We start from the raw sequence: 25764 nt of genomic DNA on the forward strand, positions 1-25764 counted from the left end.
AATGAGCACTTGGCAATTCAATCCTTCATTCAGTTTCCACTGAAATTGGAAAAACCTCATAATTGGATGCAAATTGGGTTTCTTCTCGATACTCCATGTATCTTATGCTTGAACTCCGTGAGGTGGATGGTGATAAAGTATACAATGAAATGATCTTCCGAGGCAATGGTAATTTGCAGCTGAAATATCATGGAGCTGGTTTTGGTGTGGTGCTGTCCTCTGTAGGGTGCATGGCAGAAAAAGGGAGATGGAATGCCACAATGGGCCTGAAATGCTTTAAATCCAGGAACGTGTGATAGAGTTTAATATCTTCATAGAATCGAGGTGGTTTTAGTCCCTGGTGATAGAGTTTTTGACAAAATATCTTCATAGAATGTGTAAGTGCATATTCTGACATTTGGCTCAGTGATAAAGTTTTCAAATCTGCATTATTGGTTGGATGCTTGTCTGATGGAGGATGGGCTACAAAGCCATCTGACCAGCCACAAGGGGTATCAAGATGTCAACATGCCATTGTTCTGGCCACACCAAAGAAAAAAGAATGCTACTGGGCTGACAAGCAATATTTTGAGGGGGTGGAAATGTAACACACGTATGCTGCTGCCTTGTGGAGACAGGTTGGCCCACCAGTAAGAGTTCAATCGAATCAATCAGAAATTGAATCAGAAAGTTCCCTTTCAGTTCAACTACTTGTTTGTTCAAACATTCTAGGACGTCAGCTACAGTGGCGTCTCTGCTCAGTTTCTCGTACTGAGTGCAGAAAGCCCTCTGGACCATAGTTTGGAAAGCAGGGAGATCAAGCTCTTCTCGTGCAACCAGTGGATCGTAGCCCCCAGGAAATGACCGATCCGGCAGCGTCGTAGCCCAGCATTTGGAATTCGGTCGATTCCTTACCTGCTGGTGCCGCATTTCACCTAGAAGCACCATCCGCTGATCCGCCGGGCGAATGCCGCCATTCTTCGAGGCAGCGGACAGCTCCGTCGGAGGCCATGCGGGTGTGGCATCTCGGGTCCGCCACTGCCGGCCGGAGCTCGCCTCGCAAGCCCAGCCGATGCGAGCTTGGCCGGCACGGCGAATGGCGGCCCCCCTCTGGCTCGCGCGCGATCTTCTTTAGCTGGGGGATTGGTTGTTCATATGGGTGGGGCTAGGGCACTTCCAGCCGGGGGCGGAGGACGGCGGCGGCCGCTGCAGGCGGCGCCGGACGGGCGGGAGAGGGATCAACCCGATCGAAACTGAGGGGCTGTATGTAATTTTTAGGGGTATTATGTAAATAATCGGATCGATATTAATAATCGTGATCCAAATTGGGGGTCTATATGTAAATGTTTGGGGTTATTTTGCAAATAATCGGATCGCGATTAACAGTCGCGATCCGAATTAGGGCTCTATATGTGAATATTTGGGGGGCAGCTTGCATATATTCGGATCAGCTTTTGCAAAATTCCCGGCCACGATCCGGCCCTCCGCCCGTCCGCCGTGACTCGCCGGAGCGCCGCCTCCCGCCGGGCGTTCCTTGGATGCCTCTTCTCCCTCCCGCCTGTCTCGCAGCTGCCCCAGGTTCTGCGAAGCCCCAACGGCCGGTCGGTTTTGGGGCTGACCGAACAATCCGCCTCTGGCTTGGATGCCGCCCGTTCCCGCCACCCCCTTCACGGCCGCTTCCCTCCACGAGCTCGTCCTTCGCCTCCACCAATGCGTCGGCGGCGGCCTCCTCCTCCGCCGCGCCCACGCGGCCGCCCTCGTCTCCGGCGCCCTGGTCGCCTCGCTCCCGCTCGCCGGCGCGCTGCTCCTCTCCTACGCGGCTACGCCGCGCTCCGCGACGTCCCCTCGTCCTCCGCCGCCACCCGCTCCGCCTTCCTCTGGAACTCCTTCTCCCGCGAGCTCGGCTCCGCGGCCCTCCCCGCCGAGGCCCTGCGGGTGTACAACCGCATGGTGCCGTGCGCTCCGGCGTGCCCCCCGACGACCGCACCTTCCCCTTCGCCCTCCACGCCGCCGTTGCCGCGGGGGAGCGTCCCGTCAAGGGCCTCGAGCTCCACGCTGCCGCTCTCCGGCTCTGGTGTTTGATTCCGTGCGTGCAAGGAAGCATTTACGAGCAATTTCCTTGGTGCGTGCGCTTCTTGCCTTGATCCTCGGTAGCTAGCTCGATTCAAAATTATAGATCAGGCGCAGTGATGCACCATATCAGTACCATCGTAGCATACATGATCATGATGGGATCTGAATGGTCTTACTTATGTGCCATACCACATACATGATGGATTATTTAGCGCGACAACAAAAAAAAAACGAGTGATTTTATTCTCAGCGAGCGAGAGCGGTAGGCACGGTGCTCTCCGTCGAGCGGTTTGAACAGAGTAGAAATAAGCTTCTTCCTCAGGAAGTAGTATACGATTTATTTTCCACGACCACCTGCGCGCTTGCCAAGCAAGCAAGCCGCTAGCTCTTGGAATCGATCGATCCGGTCCGCTCACTTGAGCATGGTCTCGGTGAGGAGCAGGAGCTTGGATTCGAAGGCGGCGCCGGCGCCGGAGGCGGCGGTGGAGTTGAGCATCCAGGTGTAGAACGGGTGGAAGACGACCGACGCGGGGCAGCTCAGCGTCGCCGGCAGCTTGGGGCACTTGATGAAGGTCCTGGCGTCCGTGTCCACGCAGAGGTAGACCTGGTACAGCTGCTTCTGGCCGAAGGGCCCGTCCCGGCACTGCAGCCCCGGCGCGACGCCCAGCTTCTGCTCCACCGCCCGCCTGATCTTCTCCGTGCTGTAGAGCTTGTAGTCGGGCTTGATGTCCTGCTCGGCCAGCGCGCCGAGGATGTCCGCCTGCTTCCGCAGGTTCAGGGCGGCCTTGAAGTAGTCCAGCTGCTCCAGGCCCGAGCAGACGCCGTAGCTGTTCCACGCGCTCTTCCAGGTGTTCACGCCGTCGGTGGGCGGGCACTTGAGGTTGCTCCAGTAGTGGTTGATGCTGTTCTCGATCTTGTCCAGCTGATCGATCCATTGTCATGGCCTAGGAGTTGCAAGCGTGGTTTGCAAGAGAGGTGATGAGCTGCGGCTAACCTTGTTAGCTTCGAAGGGTTTGCCGTTCCTGCACCTGACGATGGGCTTGTTGATGGAGAGGTCGAAGGTCTGGAGGCTCTTGACGAAGAAATCCTCCGCCGGGTAGCCGTACTTGGGCACGCAGCAGCCGTTGTCGCTGTCCTCGCAGTATGCTCCAGGCCACTGCATGCACGCATCAGGAAACGATCATCCATCGATAATTCAGACTGGCCTGGCCTAGCTAGATTACTGATAATGTCCTCGTCCTGCTCCATCTATTTTCTGTAAGTTCATTTTGGCCTGAAAATTCAATTATTAGTAGGACTAGGACCCACAGTTTCTTTGCAAGTGTCATAAATCGATCCGACATTCGCGCCCCTGGCCCATGAGGACGATGGAGCGAGAGAATAATGGTCCTTGGTTCATTGCTAGTGGTACTATTAAGTTGGTCGGGAAATAATTGTGAAGATCATGATTATGTTGAAATGTACAGATGTAACGATCAATAAGCTTCGATCTGATATTCTGATCTTAAGATTTAGAATTTCGACTTATTGATCGAAGCTTTCTTCTTTGGCTCAAACCTAGCTGAAAACAAAGTCCAAACTGATAATTCAGCTTTGTGACAGTAATGTTTTTCAAGGTCTTCTATCATCTGGACGTAAAAACCTTGAAAAGTAGTAAAATTTTTCCTTATCAAAAAAACAAAATAGTGTAATAGCATAGATGCAAAGAACGGTTAGAGGTGAGCATGAGTAATCAGAAAAAACTAGTAAGATATATAATACTGTGATTGAAGAGAATTATTCTGACAAGAAAAATTATGGAGGATAAACTTTCATAGTTCCATGCATGCATACAGCGTGTCATGCACAGTAATCAGAATTAGCATGTGAAAAGGTTCATACCATGAGGATAAGGTAATAGAAATCAAAGGGAACCGCATTGGCAGCAGCCAGTAAGCCAAGGATGAGGCCCAACACAATTGTTCTACGTGCCATTGTCTCTGCTGCTACACTATGTTTTTGCAACGGCAAAACGCTGTTTGCTGTGCTGGTTGGGTGCTCAAGTGATCCTGTTGGAGGTATTTATAGTCAAGAGGTCGAGTGCCACCGGGCGGAGCAGAGCAACATCCTCCGTAGAAGTCGATCTCATATATGGAACCCTCCTTTGTTTATCTTCCTCCAATATAATCGAGCATCTCCTCTTACACAAATATTGAATTTGTTCCATTACATCGCAAGATATAAGTTTATTTGTCCCCTAGCATAGTCCTAGGATAATGGAGGGAGGGAGAAACTATACTGTAACCAGGTACATATACGCTTTCTCGGTGAGAAACAAATGAAATGTGCTAGTCTATCGACCAACCGGTGCTCCCACATATGCTAATAAATTCGAAAGGCATAACTATTAGAAATCCATATAAAAAATGGGGCACATATATAGCTAGCTAAAATTGCTTACCTCTCTCTATCTCATTTGTTAAATTTCTAACACAATTTTACTATTATTAATTGGAGGCTCTTTTTGAAACCTCCACGTGAAGCTAACTAGGATCCTAGGTGGGCACTCTTAAAAAATAGATAAATCCTAAAAATTCTTACAAAAATTAGAAACATCTCGCCATTAGGCCGACAACTCTAATCGTAATAGTCATTGGATCTGTTATCTTCCCTAATAAATTACCCACCTCTACGATTATGAAATAGACTAAAGTAACCCCCTAAACATATGTCTAAATTACCCACCTCTAGCACTATAAAAAATCTGAAGTAACCCCCTAATCTTCGTGTAAATTACCCACCTATGCCATTATAAAAATAATAAAAATAACTCTCTAAATTTGCATATAAATTATCCAATTATGTCATTATTAAAAGTTAAAGTAACCCCTAAATCTGAATCCAAATTATATAATTATAACAAAATATTAAAGTGCACCAATATAAAAATTCTAAATTACTATTTCCTTGATTGGTCATGTCTTTTTCCTTGATTGATTGCATCTAATTAATGGTGGGATAGTGAGACATGATCCCCTCCTTTCCGATCTTTTTTATCGTATTTTGCTGGTCCATCCTATTTCGTGGCTTCCTTTCCTTCCAGCGTGTTTTAGAGGTCATTGATTGGACCTTGTATGGGCCTTGAAGATGGTGTAATAAATCACTATTGTCGTTCATGGTTTATCTCAATAATTGACTGTGGGATAAGAACATCGGAAGATGTATCGCTTGGTGGTAGCATAAACTGGTGAATGGCAGCATGCCTTCAGTGTGTGGGTGCAAGTATTTACTTTGGCCTTTGGTACTTTGAGGTGCTAGCTCTTTGTGATCTTTGTGATGTTTGAGGTACTTTTTATTTTCCTGTGGGTGCATAAACTATTCTTATCTTCCTACGGGTACGGTGTTTATATCCCAAAGCTCTCTCCCAGACAGAGAAGTTTCCATATCCCAAATCTAGGCCTAGCAAACACAATACGTACTTAGAAATACTTGTGTAGCTAGTATTGTAGTCTTGCCTCAAAATTGGCGTTAGTTTAGCATGGTCATACTATGCAAAAACTAAAGGAGAGGAGCAAGGAGTAGAGATTGAGTAGCGTATGGACGTATAGTACGTAGTGAAGCGGAGGGCCGAGTAGCGCACCTGGGGTAGACAACAAGGGACGTGGGGGTAGAGTGACCAAAACTAGATGGTGGAGAGGAAAAGATCTTGGTAAAGCATTGGTGATAGGAGAATGCATATGTTCATGATGGGGAGCTGTCCATTGCAGCAGAAAATTTAGACATACAACAAGGTGGCATGAATATATAGGATCCACTACCTTACCACGTGGTGGGTTTAGATGCAAATGAAGATAACGCAAATGTGGCATTTGCGAAAAAGAATCACCAATGAGGACCGTACCTTCCGGTGACCCAATTTCTCACCCTGTGTGATTGAGGCCGACTGAGATGGTGTATTCTACATGTTGCGCACCCCCCCCCTCTCTCTCTCTCTCACCAAATCATCTTAATTTTCTAGAACACTACTAATTTACGGCAGGTCGTAATATTAGCTTTCCCGTACGGCTATACCATTTTTAGAATAATTAACTTACCATATCGTAGCACGCTTCCATTTTCTGGCGAAGAGGAGAATAAAAAGAAGCACATGCACGCATGGAGAGAAAAGATCAATAATGTCAACATGCACTTGATTTTAAAATTTAAAAAATCTGTAATTTTAAAACTGAGCATCCAAATCAGAATCCGGTTGCGCCATTTCGCATGTTTCAACAAGAGCTTCAAAACAAGATCACCATCAATATATTTTAATAATATTTTGTTAGTGTGAGAAAATATTTTTCAGTGTATTATAATTTTCTTACCACTTTCGAAAAAGTTGCTTATGACTTTACAAAAGATTGCTCAATCACCTTTGTTGAATTAAACAGATATTTATGATGATATTGTGAAGATAAATTGAATGGTATGATCAGAAAAGAGGGTAAATAATTGTGTTCTGGTAGGTGGATGTTTCGTGCATGTTTAACAATAGGTTATTTTGGCAAACCAATTGAGCATTTTAACTAGTTTTGTTTAGCATTTTTTATATTCTACATAAAGCAAATTACGTCTCTTTGAGAAATATAGTCAAAACATAAACATGTAGGATCTTGTCTTGAAGGTGTTGATGAAAGAAACACAACTGTACTATTATATATGGCGCATCACATATAAATACAAGCAGGGCCTGTCCGGCCTACTCATCGGATTGTACCAAACATACCTACGCACGTGTCCATTCGGGCCTTTTCACATAATCTCACAAAATGATGTCGAATGCGAAGCTGAAAGGTGCTGCTCAACAAGATGCACGGTTCAGCTCGCTTGCATTTTCTTTCATGCATGCGTTGCTGCACTGGCGCGCATTAATTATTTCCTTGCAAGCGTCCATGTATGGATTGCGATGCGGGATATACTATTCTCTCCAGCTGATAAAAGGTCCGTATATGCGGAGAAACTGACAATATCCGTCCGCTTCTATTATTTGGCGTTTCACAGCTAGCTGGGGTTGATAAGGGTAGTGTGCTACTCCGTCGATTGTGGTGACAGTATCTTAGATGTAGTGGCGGAGCTTCACCATCCTCCGTCCTACAAGCAACAACTTAAGAACTTCTTTTACAGTGTCCTACAGACAGGTCAGTTTTGTTTAAAAATGTATTTGGCGCAAACAACTTTCTCGGCCAAAACGTAAGAATCCCTAAAAATGCACACCTAGGTTTTCAGAAAGTTCAGAACCATGCGCCTCTGTAGACAGTTGCGATGCAGCAAGCTCAATCAGTCAATCTAGAAAAATTCGTACAAAAAATAGCTTGCAGAAGCCCTAGGAGTTCATCTTATAGTGCACTTGCACCTGAAATTTACCATTTCTGTACGAATTTTTAGAAAACGGGGTTGCATCTGGGCTTTTACTATAAAGCGCATCTGCAAATACACCATGGACGTGCATCGATCTATTTCCACCAAATATTTTTTTCCCACCCCGGCCCCTGCAACCGCAAGGGTTCGCATGCATGTGCGCGTCGGACGGACGGGTTTTCCGGGACGCGCGCGCAGTAGTGATATGCACGCGTATATCATATAGTGGTCAGCGACCCGATGACGCCGGCCGGCGTGTACGTACTAGAGCCCTCACAAGCTAGCGGCCGAAGGGGGAGGCGCGGGGCCAGAACAGACATCGTCACCGTGGTGCCTAGCTAGCTAGTAGCTACCTCTCTCCTCGTCTCCTGCGGTCCTGCCAGTGCATTATTCGAGCCTTCTCGAGTCGCGTCTCGACGACCGCGCTGGCGCGCGTCGTCTTCCTCTCCTCTTGGTATTGTTGTGTGCGGACGATGGCGCGGCGCCGAGCTGCTGCCTGCTGATGATAACAGACCGCGGCCGGGGACCGCGGGTGATCGCGCGCACGGCAGCACACAGGCGGAGGAGGTAGCCCGGCCGGTCGGCTATCTATAATCTAGGAGGCTAGCGGAGCCAGGACGACGTGAAAGCGAAGCGGTGAGAGCGAGGTGCCCGCGCGCGGTGTCGTCGTCGTCGACGACGAAGCCGATCGTCTGACAGCGCTACCCGACGGGAGGGAGGACAATAATTCTGGTTGGGCCGGGGACGACGCGCCATGGAATGGATCGTCGTCCTTGAAAGAGCGCGCTCGATTAGCCACGCCCATGCACATCGTCGTCGATCGGGGTCTCTCGGCGATTCGGAGCCGGTGCTCGGCTCGCCGGACAAGTAGACAACAAGATGGCAAGCAGACAAAGAGGTTGGCGCGTAGTACGATTTTCTGGGTACGCGCGGTTTTGGAGTTTTCACAAGGCACCAAGGGCTCTTAATTTGGACAGTGACTTGGGTGACTCTGCTGGGTTTTGTTCCTTGCTGCTCCATCCGTATTATAATTCATTTTGATATTTTTCTAGATACATAGATTTTGCTATGTATTCAGATACAGTGTATATCTAGGAGCATAATAAAAATTACGCATCTAAAAATATCCAAACGAATTATAATTTGGAACGGAGGGAGTAGCTAGGAACCAGAGAAGCTCTGCCAAACGGGCAGCTTTTGGTTTCTGCCTCGTGCCAGAAACGGCTTGGGAGAATCAGTTCAATCCGGCTGTTATATACCAGGAATATAATCACCTATAGATCTGAAAATGGTAGTTCTATGATGGGAACGCTTTTTCAAGGGAAACAAAATCGGAAACAGAGGTCGGGTATAATCCCTAACCGTGCCAGTGGGGCTTAATATTTGAAGTTTTCAGGCAGCTTGTGGTACCCAGCAAGCTGAAGGGGGAGAGAGGTGGATCAGAACTTGCCTGGTGTGGCCAGATCAGCCATCAGCGTGCCACGTCAACGAATCGCTCTCTCCTTATTAGAACCACCAAATCCGTCGAACCATCACTCTGCTCCGCGCCTCTAGATCGAGCGAAAGTGGAATCATTTCTGATCGTTGATTCCTGCAGGGTTTCCCTAATTCTTTTGTAGAATTTATTATGTCTCAATACAAATGGTTCAAAAACCGTATAGACGGCCGTGTTCTATTCGCCTCCTTGATATGGTGGCCTCATGCATGTCACTCCAAAAACAATTTATAAGAATGCCGTGGTCTTTTCTTTTCAAGAGTGTGCGAAGAGTTCATCCGCCACTACTCGTAGCTGTCGACCTGCTTGGACCTAAGCATTTTGAGAGCCGGCTGGGCTTGGACCGGGCTGAGAAAAAGCGAGATTTATTTCAGGTCTAGATTCTAGAATCACGCCCTCCATGCCCGCTCATCAACTCCCATTAGGCGTCCAAAGTTGAGCCGAGCTCAGCTGGGTTGCCCATAAATTTTCAGGAAAAAAATAAATGAATTAGTTGTTTTAGGTTGGGCTTGAGTCGGGTCTGAATTTTTTTGGAGCCACCAAAATCTGCACCACGCCGGACCCTAAACCATGGACGGGCCAGGGCGGCAGGGCCTATAGCCCGTCGGGCTCGGCTGGGGCAGTTTTGCGCTGTTCTAGTTCGGAACGTAGGAATCAGAGTTGAAGATGGAAGAGAAGACGATAATCGTTTTTTTTTCCATTGATGAAAGGATGACCCGAGTACGTCTCATGGTTTATTTATTTCGATACACGAAGGCGAAGCTAGCCACACTAGCTAGCTTATCCGTCGAGCATTACTACACGGTGCTTTTGCTCATCAGAGGAGAGCAATCCAACAAAGCAGGACCATTATTCCACGCGCGCGCGCGTGACCGAAGCGCGCGAACTCACGAGACACGAACTGGACGGGTGGATCTACCGGAGTACGTACGCGCGCAGCGAGCCGACCGATCAGTTATATTTCCATGGCGACGCCGGGCAGCACGAAGGGGTCGGCGCCCTCGTTCTGGAGCTGCTTGAGCATCCACTTCTTGAAGGGGTGGAAGAGGATCTCCTTGGAGCAGGTGTACTGCGGCGGCGCCGGGCAGTCGATGAACTTGCCGTCCTCCGCCGCGCAGAAGTAGAGCTGGTACAGCTGGTACTTGTCGAAGGGGCCCTTGCTGCACTGGATCACCGGCGTCGCGGCGATGCCCGCCTGGAACACCTTCTTGATCGCCTTCACGCCGTACAGCCCGAAGTCCGGCTCGATGCCTTTGGCCTTGAGGCGGACGAGCGGGTTGATCCGGCTGCGGAAGGCGAGGGCGGTCTCGAAGTAGTCCTTCTCCTCGAGGCCGGAGCAGGCGCCGAACTTCTTCCAGGCGTTCTTCCAGTTGCTCTTGCCGTTGTTGCTGGGGCACCTGATGCTGCTCCAGTACTGCTGCAGGCCCTGGATGCCGATAATCTGTCGGCGTACATGTTATTAGCACACGTACATAATATATATATGGATTATTACATATGAAGGCATGGCTGCTGACGTGTACTCTACCTCGTTAGGGTCGAAAGGAGCAGCGTTGTTGCAGCCGGTGACCGGAGCGTCGGTTGTCGCGTTGTAGACGGTGAAGCCGGAGACGTAGAAGTCGCGCGCCGGCGAGACGCCGGTCGTCGGCTTGCAGCACCCGGCGCTGGTCTGCTCGCAGTACGCTCCGGGCCACTGCGTGCGTCCATGGACACCATGCATGTACAAGAGCTGGTCAGGACGGAATGAAGACAGGACACCATGCACATACCAGCTAGTACCCCGGGCCGCTCATCAAGTCAGCGCTCGATGGTTTAGCTAGCCCCATGCACGCGAGTAACCAATGCAAGTTCCTATCCTACAAGCTAAGACAAGACCGGTCGTTCTCTTCTCGTACGTCTTAGGTCCGTGCATGGTGTGTATCTGTGAGGGAAGGGGGCCAGTGCGATAACTTCGCTGCACCAATCAATCATACCGTCTCCGGATCGGACAAATTAAACGTGCTGGTACTACGGTGGTCCATGGCAGTATTCGGTAAGTACTCTCACCAGTCCACACCTCCTGAATTATTGTTCATTCTTTCACTTTGTTACATATTATTACAGCAGCCCGATCTACATCATGTTTACTAACTAGAATGCATGTTTCCATTTCTTAGTTTGCAGGACACAAGTTTTATGAAGATTTTACCGTGCATTTCCTGTACATATATATACATAGATATTGTGCTGCTCTTACTTTATATATAGACCAAATGAATATAATTACAGTATAAAATGGTACGTAGTGAACGAAGAAAATAGCTCCATGTCCATACCATAAGAGCGAGCTGGTAGTAGATGCCGGAGGCAGCAATGGCAGGTGATGCTACCAGCAGTCCAAGAAGGCACAGGAGTGCCATCCTGGAACCCATATTGAACCCGCGCTAGCTCTCACTCTACTACTGTTCTATGGACACCAACACAAGAGGAACTCGATCACAGGTCGCCTCAATGACTTGAGTGGCTCTTTGAGCGAGGCCTCGTGGTGGGTACTTATAGGCGGACGAGCACGCCCCACGAGCCCGCCTTTCTTTTTCTTGGTCATGCATTTTTCCATTTGTTGGTATGTACTGTATGAATTGAATTGTGCTCCTCCCACTACCAAAAAACGGTTTTTAGAGCGGGTAAAAATATATTTTTAGTAGCGGGTACGGGATCCATCCTTACTTCTCGCAGCTGCGGGTAATGGCGTCACTTGCTCTTAGAAATTGATGACCCACCCCTACAAATCAATTTCCAAAAAATAAAAAATTAGAAAAAATTAAAACAACAAAGTAGAAAAAGGAAAAAATATTCCAGTCCACCAGCCGCCACCACAAGTCCCTCTACTGTGGAGGTACAATTTTTTTACGAAATATGCATACTTGTATTGCATCAACCAGGGTTCGAATCGCTTACCTCTCGCGCTACCCTTCTTACCATATTACACAATTACTAATGACTCTATAAGATATGCTATTTTTTTATTAACTCCGAAATAGATTTGTAGGGGCGGGTGACGCTATCACCCGTCCCTAGAAATCCATTTCCAAAGCCGGGTGAAGCCCCCTAAAAATATTTTCCTATTTTATTCTAAAAATTCATTTAAATCTTTAAATATAGCAAAATAAATTGAAAAAAGTGAAACTTCTACACTATAGTTATTGTGAACTATATATACAGTAAAAATATGATAAATATATTTCAATTTATATAAATGTTAAGATTGTGAAAACCTCAAAGTATAATGTGAGTTGTATTAGATACTATATAGTAATAGCTATGTGTAGCGCACAACTGTTAAATGATCTTGTCATTCTAAAAAATCTTAAATAAATAATGTATAAACTATAAAATTTTAGATCTCACCACTACAACTTTGATATGGAGCTACTCTACATCCGAGGTTGTTTGAAAAAAAATAAAACTTCTAGATTTTAAAATTAGAGAATTTATAATAATTCTTTGGACTGTTAAATGACCTTAATGAAAATTTTATCAGCTGCAAAATTTTAGATCTCATTAACCTCTACAATTTTGATATAAAATTTGACTTTATTCAAAATCATATAAAAAAGTTATGAATTTATTTGCATGGGATCATTTTTATATCATCCCCCGCCTCTGAAAATTATTTTTAGGGATAGATCATGCCATCATCTGCTTGTGAAAGTATATTATTAGGGACGTCTGCCTCTAAATATATATTTTTAGAGCAGATCGGATGCTATAATAACCCCACTCTATTTATACAAGCAAGGTTATCTTTTAGACCGGCTTTAGGGAAAAATGAAGCGTCCCTGCACGTCGTTGCGTCCCAGTTGCGTCCCATCCGCTGCCAGCGTGCGGTACAGTACAACGATTGACGAAAGCTTCCTTGCAAAAAGAAAGAGAAAAAATATATTGACGAAAGCAATCAAGCTTATTGTTCGGTAATGACACTTACAAGTGGCTAAAAATAATGTTTGGATCGAAAATAACAGTTCGGAGCAAGTGTTCTGTTTGAGACACTAATCAAGTGTCTTTTCGAGCGAGGAACTGGCCGATCACCGGTGTTTGAGACACTAATCAATCAAGTCTCCTAATAACGACACCTTCCTACGGTGCCATTGCAGCTCAGGTTAGTGCTGATGCGTCTGAAGATATTTTCCACGGAAGAAGCCAGGCGTTTGGGCACGTTCCGCACTGCTGCACATGCAGCTAGCACCTAGCGCCTGAGCGCGGGCGCTTCGTGAGCCACTCGTCTCGTCTCCTGGCACGGGATGACTCAGGGTCAGGGCATCAACCACCACAATACCGCCGTGTAAACGTCCACGTCGCGACGAGGAGGACGTTTTGTTTTTGAGGGGTCGCGACGAGGAGGACGTGGCACCACCAATAATGAAACGTGCGCCAAACGACGCGACCGGCCCCACGGCCCGCCGCGTCGCTGTATCGGATCATTCATTCATCGTCCTGCCGAGGACGGCGTAATTCCCGTGGGCCTCACACTCGTTGCCGCGGGCACAGTGCTGGGCTCACTATGGGCTTCTCAAGGCCACTCGAGGTGTGGTGGGCTGGTCCGTTCACCCCCTCTTCATTTTACTTCCTTTCTACTTCTCTAGAAAAAAAAATCATTTTCACCTCCCTGAATTTTGAAAAGAGTCCGCATTTTCTCCCTTTCTCCCTCGATAACAAAACTGTCCATCTAGACTCTTCGGACTCGCGATACCGGACACATTATCTCTTGATATTTTCTTTTAAGTGGTTTTGCTTTATTTTGGCTGAATCTTTAAAGAATTAAATTATAGTAAATAAAAAAATTATAAAATATAAAATTCAATTTTATTGAACTCCATATGAGTAGATCTGTGCAATGAACATATGATATGATATAATTTATTAAAAATTTTTATTGTACTTTTAGATATATATTTTTCTTTAATTAATTTATAACTACAGTTTCCGTGATCCAATTATGGTGAAATTTTTTGTGGTGTGCTAATCATTATATGCTTGAACTGTAGTAAAAAGTTAACTCTTTTAATAAATTATATCATATCATATGTTCACTGCATATATCTATTCATGTGGAGTTCAACAAAATTAAATTTTTTATTTCATAATTTTTTTATTTACTATAATTTTTCAAAGATTCAGCAAAATAAATATAAAAGAAAAGAAGCAAAATCACTGAAAGAAAATAGCTAAAGAGAAGAGGTTATATGTTCGGTATAGCGAGTTTGAGAAATCAAACATGGACTCCTTCTAAAATCCAAGAAGGTAAAGAGGATTTTTTTTTATTTCTCTGTAACCGCGTGCACCCTGAGCTGAGGCCCACTGAGGCCCAGAAGGGTGCAAACCCGAGGCAGCCCTCTTCCCCTAGACGCCGGCCCCCTCAAATCCTGAACTCACCGAACCAGGAAAGGCACGACCACCACCGCCGGCCGGGAAGCAAGCTCAAACCCTAACCGCCGGCAACGACAGCACGATGGCCCGCTACGACCGCGCGATCACGGTATTCTCCCCCGACGGCCACCTCTTCCAGGTCGAGTACGCCCTCGAGGCCGTCCGTAAGGGGAACGCCGCCGTCGGCGTCCGCGGCATCGACACCGTCGTCCTCGGCGTCGAGAAGAAGTCCACTCCCAAGCTCCAGGACTCCAGGTAGCTTATACCCTCCCTCTCGCATGGATCCTCCCACCAGATCTCGCGATCCCCGCCTCAGACTCAAACCCTCCCCTCCCCGAATCTCTTCGCCTTCCCAGGTCCGTGCGCAAGATCGCCAGCCTCGACACCCACATCGCGCTGGCGTGCGCGGGGCTCAAGGCGGACGCGCGCGTGCTCATCAACCGCGCGCGGGTCGAGTGCCAGAGCCACCGGCTCACCGTCGAGGACCCCGTCACCGTCGAGTACATCACTCGCTACATCGCCGGCCTGCAGCAGAAGTACACACAGAGTGGTGGAGTCCGCCCCTTTGGCCTCTCCACACTCATCGTCGGCTTCGACCCCTTCACCGACAAGCCGGCCCTGTACCAGACCGACCCATCCGGTACCTTTTCTGCCTGGAAGGCCAACGCCACGGGGAGGAATTCCAACTCCATGAGGGAATTCCTAGAGAAGAACTACAAGGAGACCTCTGGCAAGGAGACTATCAAGCTCGCCATCCGTGCACTTCTAGAGGTATATTGTCTATGCTGTCCTTACTTTCTCTGCAATTTACGAACAGTTTACAGACCCGATTATGTCGAGGTTATTCCTATTGCTTGATTTATTGTAAATGTTTTGAGTCTTCCCTGTTTAAGGATGACTGCTATTAGAACACAATTAACATGGTCAAGAATAACCGGTGGTGCTACCTTTCCACCAAAGATTAGAGAGACCCGAATAGGTTTTAATGGCAAATGTTATCTCGATTTCCATCCTTGTTCTCTCCTGTCAGGTGATGTCATTCTTCCTTTGGTAATGATCGGTGCTGGCAATTATAGCCAGATCTAGGAGCAATTGTTTATCCAATGATAAACCTGAGATTTCCTGACTTGAGTTGTTAAGTAAGCGCGAGTTGCTTGAGGTACCTTACCTCTTGTTTGTCAGTCTAAGACATTGTTTCAGGTCTTTTATACACTCATCTAATAAGTTGTTGGGGTCGTTTCCTTTTAAAAAAAGTGGAGTAGTCTGTCTGGTAGATTTGTTCTCATTGAGTTGTATGAACGGTAGTGTAACACAACACGACAATCACATCCAGTAGCACCTCCTCTGAAAAACTTAGGTCAAAATATGAAGGAGCTGAATAATGTTGTACCAGATTTGTCATTTGTGCTGACATGCATAGCATTCTTTATGTTTCTCCAATATGTTTGCTAAACATGGAAGGCCACTGCGGAATCAGTTTCTTGTATATTGTGCAAGGGAACTGGATTTGTTTTGTGTCAGATTCTCTTTATCTTTTAAAAGCCTCTTTTCTCAAAATTTTATAATATAAGGTTCAATTGTAATGAAAATCTAGCATATGATCATATGACTAAGCAATGTTAATAGAGAAGAGAAGCGATTGGGGGTGTACTGTGAGAAAATCCAGTTCGATATCTTCTGAAAAAATTTCTTGAATTACTCGGCATCAGTTGACTGCTAAAAGCTGGCCACCTGTACCACGTGAACTGCCATCCCAGGCCACCCGCACCAACCAATTCACATTCGCCCCAAGTGTTGCCGTACGACATACCATAGGTCATCGGGCCATGGCCACCTGTGGCGTCCTTACTGCGCAGGCCCATGCATCCGGTGTTGTGCCCAGGCCATCCTGCCCAAACCGCAGCAGCGTGTTCGCCCATTCCGTCAGGGTATAGCTGCTTGTCACGCCCGATCTGCGGCGTCCCCACACCCAACACTTTCGTCCATCATCCCTAAATCCCTAGCTGAAGCTGCTCCTCCCAGCCGAAATCCATCACTGCAGACCTTGTCACTGCCCCCTCCATTGTGACCAATTTGAAGGGGAGATCGAGGATCCTGACTCGTGCATGAGCAGAGGTTGAGAGAGATTCGAGAACGAAGGGAATACTAATGAAGAACATGTAGACGTAGATAAGGGTATGGGCATTATTTTCTTTGTGCATCACTATGCTTTTTTTCGTTTAGTTTCATATATTATTTTTGTGCACCAAATCTAACTATTCTAGCCAGGATAACATATTAGTAGAAACGGCAGGTGGCAAATTTACTGTTCCTGTTTTTTTAGTGGCAAATTCCAGTCAGGGGTATAAAGTAGGGGAAAATATGCAATTGTCTCTTAGTTTTACACCATATACATGGTACAGCAAAGAGGGCGGACCTGAATTCTATATAATGCCAATAGGTAGGTTTAGAAAGAGATTGATGTACTCCTCAGCTTTTAGAAATGAAGCTTGATAAATGTAATCAGTCAAGTAATGATGCTAGTGCCAGACTGCCAGTACCAGGTGCAAAGAGATCTGTTGTTCACCAATTCATCATCATTGTATTAAGTGTTCCATGAGTAGTTGTAGGTTATGTTATGCAACAATTCAGCATCATTGTTTTAGCGTTCAACGAGTAGATGTCAATTACATCTACCCCTATATTCTTTACCTAGATTTTTTATTTATTTTTGGCGGCTTGCTTGTTTGCATCCAGTTTTATTTTTATACTTGGATATCAAACTCCAAAGGGAACTGCTTGGTTTTTCCCCCTTCATCATTTGTTAAGCTCTCTTGTTGCTGTGTTGTTACTTGTATCTTCTGTTCAGCTTCTCAATTCAGTTTCTGTTTTAGCAATTATTTATGTACTGATAATCCTTCAGGTTGTTGAAAGTGGTGGGAAGAACATCGAGGTTGCAGTGATGACAAAGAAGGATGGTCTCCGTGAACTTGAGGAGGCTGAGATTGACGAATATGTTGCCGAGATTGAGGCAGAGAAGGCTGCAGCTGAGGCTGCAAAGAAGGGTGCCCCGAAGGACACCTAATTCTGGCTTCTGCTGTGCCTTAGAGCAACACTTTGCGTGTCTTTTTTTATGTTCCATACACTATCTTAACTATTTTAGAGGAATGCTAGATTGTTAGGTCAAACTGTATGCTATGCCCATAGACTCGCATGCTGTGCAATGTGCTCATCTATATGCCTTCTTCGGAATGCTTCAATTTCATTTGCTATATATCTGCTGAACAGTTCAAACTTTTATCGTCCTACACCTGATTACGTTGCTCCTAATGACTTTGCTGGGCCTGTAGGCTGCAGGGTTTTAAATCCTGCAGCCCGAGGTTGTTCACCTGTTGCTTATTGGCTCACGGAGAAGAAGAAAAGACAACCAGGTCTTATAAATGGATTATCTTGCCTTGGTGTCTTGTGGGCTGGGCATTATTTCTTTGTGCCTTTTCAGCGGTGCTGTGATTCCATGGATTGTAGCAGGTTTGTCCAGCTGAGCCTTACGCATCTGGCAAATATTTAAACAGGCTGACACACAATGGTTTCTCTAGTCGTCCTGGGTGTGTCATTTGGGTTCATGACAATATCAGATGATAACGATGGTGCTTTCTTGGTAATGTCACGTTGGCTGACAAATATTTTTTTTTACTGATAACGCTGCTGCTTTCTACCTCTCGATTTGCCCTCGGGAGCCAATCAACATGTTGCGGGCTGTAGTCTCTTTGCTGCTCTCATACAGCACGAGCAAAACCTGGTGGTGAGAAATCACTGGAGAGTTGCTCTGCTAACACGTCAGGGCACCCTATTCTCCTCCGGTTTACATCATTGTTGGTTCCAGAACTCCAATGAAAAAAGGATAAATTTGCATTATTCTTTCAGTTTACATCGTTGTTGGTTCGAGAAACAAGAAAAAGAATGGATTTGCAGACTCTTTCCCTACCTGTTCTGATGCAGGAAGGAAGCCACGAATTCAGAGCTGATGTGCTCCGTCAGGCGGTGAACCTCTCTCTTTCTTCATCGAGCACGTCAGACGCATCACCGGCCGGCTGCCAAATTCTTTTTTGCTGTCAAATATGGCCGGTAGTTTTTAATAAAGATGAAGAACACTAACATGTGACGTGCCCAAATACATGAGCGGCTAACTGCTTCCGAGACAGAAAAAACGGCGTCAACGTAGGCGCGCCCATGTTATGTACACCAGGCGTGCACACAAACCCTAGCAGAGCGTCGTCAGGCGTCAGCCATGTGCCAGTGCACGCATATTTCTAGCCTCGATTCCGTGGGCTGGACACACGCTTCAAGTGTCACCTGCCCAATCATCCAGTCCACGATGAGCGGATGAAGACCTGGAACTCTTTGATGTGTGCGAGTTATTGGTTGCTCAAAGTTCCAAGAGCAGAAAGCGGCTGTCAAATATCTGAATCAGCAGAGAGACTTATCATCTCTGGTCTATGGATATGCATATATCTTCTGAATTTCTGATCTCTGAGGATAAAAAAAAATGATTGTTCAGAAGAAATATGCTTCGTTGAGAATTTGCTGATCTACTCTCTGGTAAATGTTAGTACGTCTGAGTGATAACATGCAGAAGAATATCGTCATGTGATTTTTTTTTCAATTAATACTACGTAAGTCCTTTGTTCCACTGTATAGATGTTTTCTTTTCTAGATAGGGAACGGAGGGGGTACTAAACAAGAGGGACTTGCTGCTGCCGTTTCATAAGTTAGAAGGGAAAAAACAGAGTTATGATCCTGTTTGAAACGAAGGAATTTCTGAAGTTCTCCACAGCAACTGAACCATTTCTTGCGAAACACCCCTGCGTTCTAGAAAAGCTCTCATCATGAAAGCTTGGGTTGCTAGCGACTGGATTAGCACATGTGCACGATGGAGCAACATGCCATTGCTCGCACCCCCGGTACCAGTTGGCGAGGTTGGGACGTAGCTGTCTGCTGGGCACTCCGGCCTCACACACCATCATATCGACATGACCGGCACCGGCTCCCTCTCTGCGCTATGACCACCTACTCACAATGCACGATTTTAACCCCCCAGCTACCCGCTTTTGTAGAAACAGGTGAGCAAATGCCAGCACCGATTGGATACCTTGGCAGCCCTTTTTGCCATTTGTGACATCACACACACACAAACACAACATTCTTAGCCTGGCCAATCAGCCGGTAAAGCAGTCTGAAAAGAGACCGGTCACTCTCAACAGTGGAGCCAACAAGAGTTGACCACCAACACTAGGAAGGCTTCTCTTCTATTGGGCTTGGAAGCAGTGGGGAAGGAGGCGTGTCCCATTACATGTGTCTCGTGCAAGTAGGTACTAACCTTCCCAATTTTATAATCTCCTCAGGTTAATCCATGGCGATTAGCAAAGTGATTGACAGTTTTGCCAAATCAGGAAAAGGTTGGAGCTCGTGGTTTCGGATAAGACCGAGGACGAGGAGGAAGAGGGGGGGGGGGGGGGTGCTCTGGCGAGCGACGGGGCCGGGGCCCCATGCTGCCAACCAACCACCGCCCCGCTCGCCTCCATGTCACGGCGGGCCCCGCCGCCGCCGGGACGGGACGGGGACGGAAAGGGAAAGTTGCGGGTGGTACCAAGTACCAACCACCCAATCTAATCTAGGCGCGCGCCTCCAATGGCGCTCCGCCATTGCCTACCTGGACACGACAGCGACGTGGTGACCATGGGCGGTTACGCTTGCCACCCGAGAGCCTGGCGAGCAGAGCAGAGGCCATGCTCCTCTCGCACTGCTGGGCTCGTAGCTCTCCTCACAGTAGTCGACATGCAAGTGCAATACGTGAAGTAAAGTCAGCCGTTATTATGCGTGAGAGGGATCTGGAACCCCATCTGTTGGATACGATCACCATCGCCAGAGGTCAAAAGCTGGATGCTACTGTGTGCTCCTCGATCGATCAAGCTCCTAGCTGCTACTACTACTGCTCCTACTTGATAAGGGCATCAAGAAATCTATGGAAAGGAAGGGACTTCCGTTCCATGAGCAGGCAACAACAACCGAAGGAAATATCGCAACGGATTTCGTCAAGATTCCCAACAGACCGGTCGCTGCCGCCGAGCCGAGCCGCAGTCAGGCCGGCCGCGCGCCAATCATTGCCCCGCGGAAGCGGAACGGGACGGGGGGTGCTGTGTAACAGCGACCACGGGCGCCTTTACGGCGGTGCGTGCGTGCGTGCGTTCGACCAGGAGGAGGCCGGGGCCGAGCATATAAGCTCGGCGCCGCGCGCGGCAGCAACCCGCACGCCACGACGGGTCGTTTTCCGCCTCGTTCCCGCCCCGGCCCCGGCGAGGCCGGCCGTTCCATGTAGCAAGGGATAAGTGCGGCGGCGAGCGAGCTGAGACCAGCGCCGCCGACGACGTGTGCGCGGGGCACGTACGCTTGCTCGAGTGGGTGATGCCGAGCGATCGCGTTCTCCCCGGCCCGCGGGCGGGATCCACTGCGCGCGCAGCACCGAGAGAGGTGGGGTGGGGGGGGGGGGGGGTTTCGGTGCTGCTCCTGCTGCTGGTGCTGCTGGCGAGCGAGACCGCGCGCACCAAGCTGCCATGGATCGGACCAGATATTTGCGAGTGGCATCTGCGCTTTTGCCAAGCGAGCACGATCCAACTGGTGCCGAGCGCACGTCACCTGGGTAGGGTAGATATTTCTCCGAGCCAGCCGGGGCGCCATGGCCCGCCACCGGCGTCACTTCTCCCGGGAGTGCAGATGAGCACTCACGTTCGCGTACGCAGCAGCGGTCGTGATCGATGTAGATCTGTACCGGCACCTTTGCTGGTTCTCTGGTTCCTGGTGTACGGAGGGGGTAGGCCGGCCGGTGACGGCATGAACAGCGGACGGGGGCCGGACGTTCTTGATAGGAATTAGGAAAGAGCCAATGGTGATAGCGTCGCTGAACACCTCGCTGGAGGCTGTCAGTCGGGATTGGCCCTGGTCTGGATGTCTCGTGCGTGGAAAACTTCACCGCGGGCGAAGTGATCCGTCGGTTTTCTCACTAGTCGATTGTCACCCAGTAGGCCAGTGCAGTACTGGAGCTGTTGCTGGAAAAGTCAGGTAGCAGCGTTTTTTTCCTACTACCACCTGTCTGAAAACACTGAAAATATCTCTCTGCAAGCGACGTTCACCCTGGACAATCTCATCTCGCCTGGAGATGATGTTGTCGCGGCTGCTCATCACAAACTGAACTCGGTGTGAACATGCGCACGATTTCAGCATCCCCAACCCCAAGTTCAAGGAGCAGAGCATTCAACGCACGCCCTGGCGAGCCCGGATCCACCCGGGAGGCTGAAGTGGATGGATGGCCGAATGATTGGCAAGCAACGGAGCAGCAGCCTGCAGCCCGATCTTCTCTTCTCCCCCGATCTCCACGCCAAGCAGAGAATCTGCCGAGTCAGTCCACCGTGCATCCAGGTTTGGTTTCCGTTTCTCCGCCCGTGGCTCACTGGCAGGAACAGTACAGGACTGGCCTGTGACGGAACGGAAGAGCAGCGAGAATGTCCCTCTCCCCGTTCCGACGAAGGAGGAAAAAAGATGACAGGGCATTTGACGTGGACTCTCGCTTTCCGAAACAGCTGCATCAGATCTCAAAAAAAAAGAAACAGCTGCATCATCCATGGTCGTGGCGGATGCCCTGGCCCGGCTCGTCCGATCCGACCTCCCTATCCGTTCCCCCATTGGGCGGCTCCACCATGCACATTTTAAATGCAGCGGCGCCCTTGGCCCTTGCTTGGTCACTTCATCACCTCACGGTTGGTTGGTGTACCGTCACAACGAGCATTTTCCATACTATTTCTGCTAAAACTTACTTTATTATTATTTTTTTTGTTCCGCGTAAAATTGTCTGCTACTAAATGGGACTCGGACCGTGACCGTTAGCATTTTTAAAAAGAGAGGTACAGTCTCCCACGTGTTGTTCACATTCATCATCATCATCATCATAAAAAAAAAGATATATCCATGGTCGCATGGGTTTGGATTATCCATCGGCTGGCTAATTGTTCACACCTTAAATCACGGTTTGAATCACATGACTGAACATTTTAACAAATCTTGCATACATGGACGATGAACGAGAGAGCTGTGAGCTTTACAGTTGGGAGCTTTGTTGGCCCCTACCAGAGGAGGAATCAAGGTGGCCTGCCGTCACCATCGCCGCACTTAGCTCACGCAGGTCGATCAGGTCGGCCGCGGAATTATTTCCTCCAACTGAATTTCTTCAACCACCGGAATAGTACAATGCACCTTTCAAAAAAGAAAAAAAAATACAATGCATGCCACACATCACAGAGGGGGCTCACGGAATAAAAGGCCTCCAAATCAAATGATCGTGTACTTTTAAACCACTTGTTTATCGCCTTGACAACGTGCGTGAGTACGTGCACTTGACACGAAGGCAGCTAGAGATCAACACTTGATTATTCCACCGTTAGTTTGTCATGACAGCGACTCCGACGGCTACGCTGTGCAGATGGATGTATCTTTGTATCTCTCTCTCTTTACCCATCCATGTACAATAGTTTCATACGGATCAACCACCAGGGACGCCGTGACGCATGCGTACGCGTGCTCTACAGCTCAGTTGCGAGCACTGCTGGGAAAGAGAATAAACAAGTGATCAACAGGAGACGACGACGTGGAATAGAAAAGAGCGCGAGGCAACGTGGGGGGTGCTCTGATCCGCTACTACCTACCGAACTTGCCCAAAATTGACGAGTTGGCGTGATGGATTGGTAGGTAGCCACAAGAAAATGACTTGGCGCCTGTACATTATTCTGTACTCTTTTTCTTCGACCCAAATACTGCCTTGTACTCACCTCCAACAGTTTTTGTTTGGTATGAACACTATTATTTTACCCCGGGTAGTATGAACACTGGTGTGTTGCTTATCTGCTGCATGACAGTATGTACATTGTAGCGGGTGTGGATGCTATAGCATCAGTTTAATTAGGATATCCTTATTAGCACTCAGAGATAATGACCATTGTATTATCCTGGAGAATGATATCTTATCAAAGGAGGGTCAATGCCATTATCTGGAGGTGGCTGGAGTCCAGCAAACACCAACTATACATGAACCAAGAAAATTAAGGGGAAAAATGACTGATCATCAAGTCAATGCCTTTCTGAAACCATGCATTCTCCGTCTTACACAGAGCAATTACACTTCACAAAGAATTTTGGATTGTAGCGTCGCTTAAAAAATTAGTCAAATTTTGTAGGAGTAGGGTGCACGTCTACGTGTGTGTGCTACTCCCTGTGTTTAGTCTATCTGTCTGCAGGGATAACAATGACACGATTTGGATCAAACAAATGACCCAACATCACAACCGGGAAATGCTATGATCCAACAGTACACAAACTAAGACTCGATGCAGATAGCCAAATGTTATGGTTGCATTGGTGTACTTGCCAGTCACTTTCAACTTGATCTGTACGCAAGATCCTCTCAAACTCAATCAGTGTGAAAATTTCGCTTTCTTTTTCACCGGTTCATAACCCACTGTTTCATGGTCGTATAGGCTTATGATTCTGATGGGTGAGAATTACTATTGATATCGACCGGAAACGGATTCTGGCGGAGTACACGACTACACAAGTGCAAAAACCACAGCTACTTTATAGTAGTTCTACACTATTAATCTATCAACATTTTACTCTATAAGGCACTATAAACAAAGAATCATATGTCCTCATGCGCCCCCCGCAGAATCGATCGTCATGAACTGGTTTATGAAATACTATTTTCCTAGGGGAGGTTTGTGCAATACTACTATCAAGGTCTTTTAAAAGGGAAGCCAATCGCTCTGAAGATTTTTCACAATCCATCTTTTCCCCAAAGAGGCCCTCATCAGCAGTGGAGCTCATGAACAGCTAGCTTACCGTTAAACAGGAGCCCCATCATCAGCTCATTGATGATGGGGAGCTGCCGAATCGCCACTTTCCATCAGCCCAACCCTGGCGAGGGCCCCAGCACAAGAAGTCCTTGTTTAATCGGGAACGAAACTAACCCAACCCCATGGCAGCTCGATCATCAGGGATAATCAATTGATTAGGAGCAGTGAGTGAGGCGGCGGGGTCATGCCGCCGGCCCTGATGGCCCCTCCTGTAGCTGTAGCCGGCTAGCGAGCGGCCAGGAGGACGCATCCATGTCGGCAGTTAATTAATGGGGATTGGCCACCTACCCCTGCCGTGCGCCGCGCATCCGACCCGACCCGATCGGATCCCCCCCGTACGTCCGGCCGGCCCACAGCGCCATGATACGCTCGCCCCGTCGCTCGCCTTCGCCTGTGCGCCGACGGCAGCTGCTACCTCGGTCTTGTGAAAGCGTGTTCTGACTTCTGACAGTGTTGGCACTTGCATGCGAGTACTGCCCGGGTCAGCCAATCGTTGCTCGGATGTCCCTCTCCGTGGCTGTTCAGGTTCTCTGCGCCAGATCATCTGCAGAGATTTGCATGTTTGCATCTTTAATCCGAGCCATATTTGTATTTTTTTTTCTCTGAGCCGTACCAATAGCAAAATTAGCATTCCATTTCGCAAAAAAGAAAAGGGGGGAAAAGGAAAAAAAAGCAGAGAAAAGCGAAACTTGCGTTAGGAGCTGGCCAGTGCGTTCCTAATGCAAGTTTTTGCTAATGCAAGAGATTTAGTTGCGTTGTTTAATCTTGCTTGTCAGGTAGAGCAGCAGCTCTGCGGTTTGTAACCTGCAGGAGAACAAGAACGAAGCCACAGTAGTAACAGTACGCATAATAGTAACCCCCATATAGTAGCGAGTGTTATCTCGGATAGGCATTGGCGGTTTGCTTTCGGTGGAAAGTGAGAGCGATTAGATGCTAGCGAGCAGCGACGACAAGTAAGGTGGGGGAGATAGAAATCCCCCTCCCGGCCTTTTCTTCCTTTTTGTTACCAAGGTAGAAACTCGATATATTTTTTTAGTCGGGCTCGGACCTCGATGTATGATCCATCAGTGGAAGCTCACATCCGGAACCTGACAAAACAGCGTCGCTTTACATCAGCGCTGATGAGAGTAAACCAACCGGTGCGGTAACTAAACATGGTGACACTAAATACTTTACAATGGCAACCCCTCGGAAAAAAAAAGAGAAAGAATTTTAGCCGTCCATCACAGGTCAGTCTTTGGACCTTGGTACACGCTTCCAAACCGCTAACCGATGCGTGAGGTCGTGAGGCTAGCTAGCCAGATCGGAACCGATAATCTTTTCTTCTTCTTTGCAGCAACAAACCCAACCGTATGTGAACCGGCGAGAGCTTCGATCATCACAGGCCAGAAGCTAATCTACTGTATCAGCAGCACCTTGTTTCCTAGCCGGCCGGCGGCGGCCGTATAAAGAGTTCTCCGTCCTCCACGGCTGCTATTTTTCCGTGGACGTGCGTGCCGG

General features: G+C 47.9%; 3 protein-coding genes across 3 annotated transcripts; 1 reads left to right on the top strand and 2 right to left on the bottom strand.

Moving 5' to 3' along the window:
* Window positions 1-2207: 2207 nt before the first annotated feature.
* On the bottom strand, window positions 2208-4103 carry LOC112881612 (ribonuclease 3-like). The gene is made up of 3 exons (XM_025946393.1): window positions 3934-4103; window positions 3047-3208; window positions 2208-2974 (listed from the first exon to the last, which is right to left on the bottom strand). Exons 1-3 carry the CDS (start codon window positions 4024-4026, stop codon window positions 2465-2467), a joined length of 765 nt encoding a protein of 254 aa, XP_025802178.1. The 5' UTR covers window positions 4027-4103; the 3' UTR covers window positions 2208-2464.
* Window positions 4104-9623: 5520 nt separating this feature from the next.
* On the bottom strand, window positions 9624-11443 carry LOC112882056 (ribonuclease 1-like). The gene is made up of 3 exons (XM_025947029.1): window positions 11239-11443; window positions 10452-10616; window positions 9624-10364 (listed from the first exon to the last, which is right to left on the bottom strand). The coding sequence occupies exons 1-3, from the start codon at window positions 11332-11334 to the stop codon at window positions 9879-9881; spliced, it is 747 nt and encodes a 248-aa protein (XP_025802814.1). The 5' UTR covers window positions 11335-11443; the 3' UTR covers window positions 9624-9878.
* Window positions 11444-14294: 2851 nt separating this feature from the next.
* On the top strand, window positions 14295-17618 carry LOC112883284 (proteasome subunit alpha type-7-B). The gene is made up of 3 exons (XM_025948566.1): window positions 14295-14584; window positions 14686-15100; window positions 17232-17618. Exons 1-3 carry the CDS (start codon window positions 14412-14414, stop codon window positions 17391-17393), a joined length of 750 nt encoding a protein of 249 aa, XP_025804351.1. The 5' UTR covers window positions 14295-14411; the 3' UTR covers window positions 17394-17618.
* Window positions 17619-25764: the final 8146 nt, after the last annotated feature.

The sequence above is a fragment of the Panicum hallii genome, chromosome 2, assembly GCF_002211085.1.
Source record: "Panicum hallii strain FIL2 chromosome 2, PHallii_v3.1, whole genome shotgun sequence".
Taxonomy (NCBI): domain Eukaryota; kingdom Viridiplantae; phylum Streptophyta; class Magnoliopsida; order Poales; family Poaceae; genus Panicum; species Panicum hallii.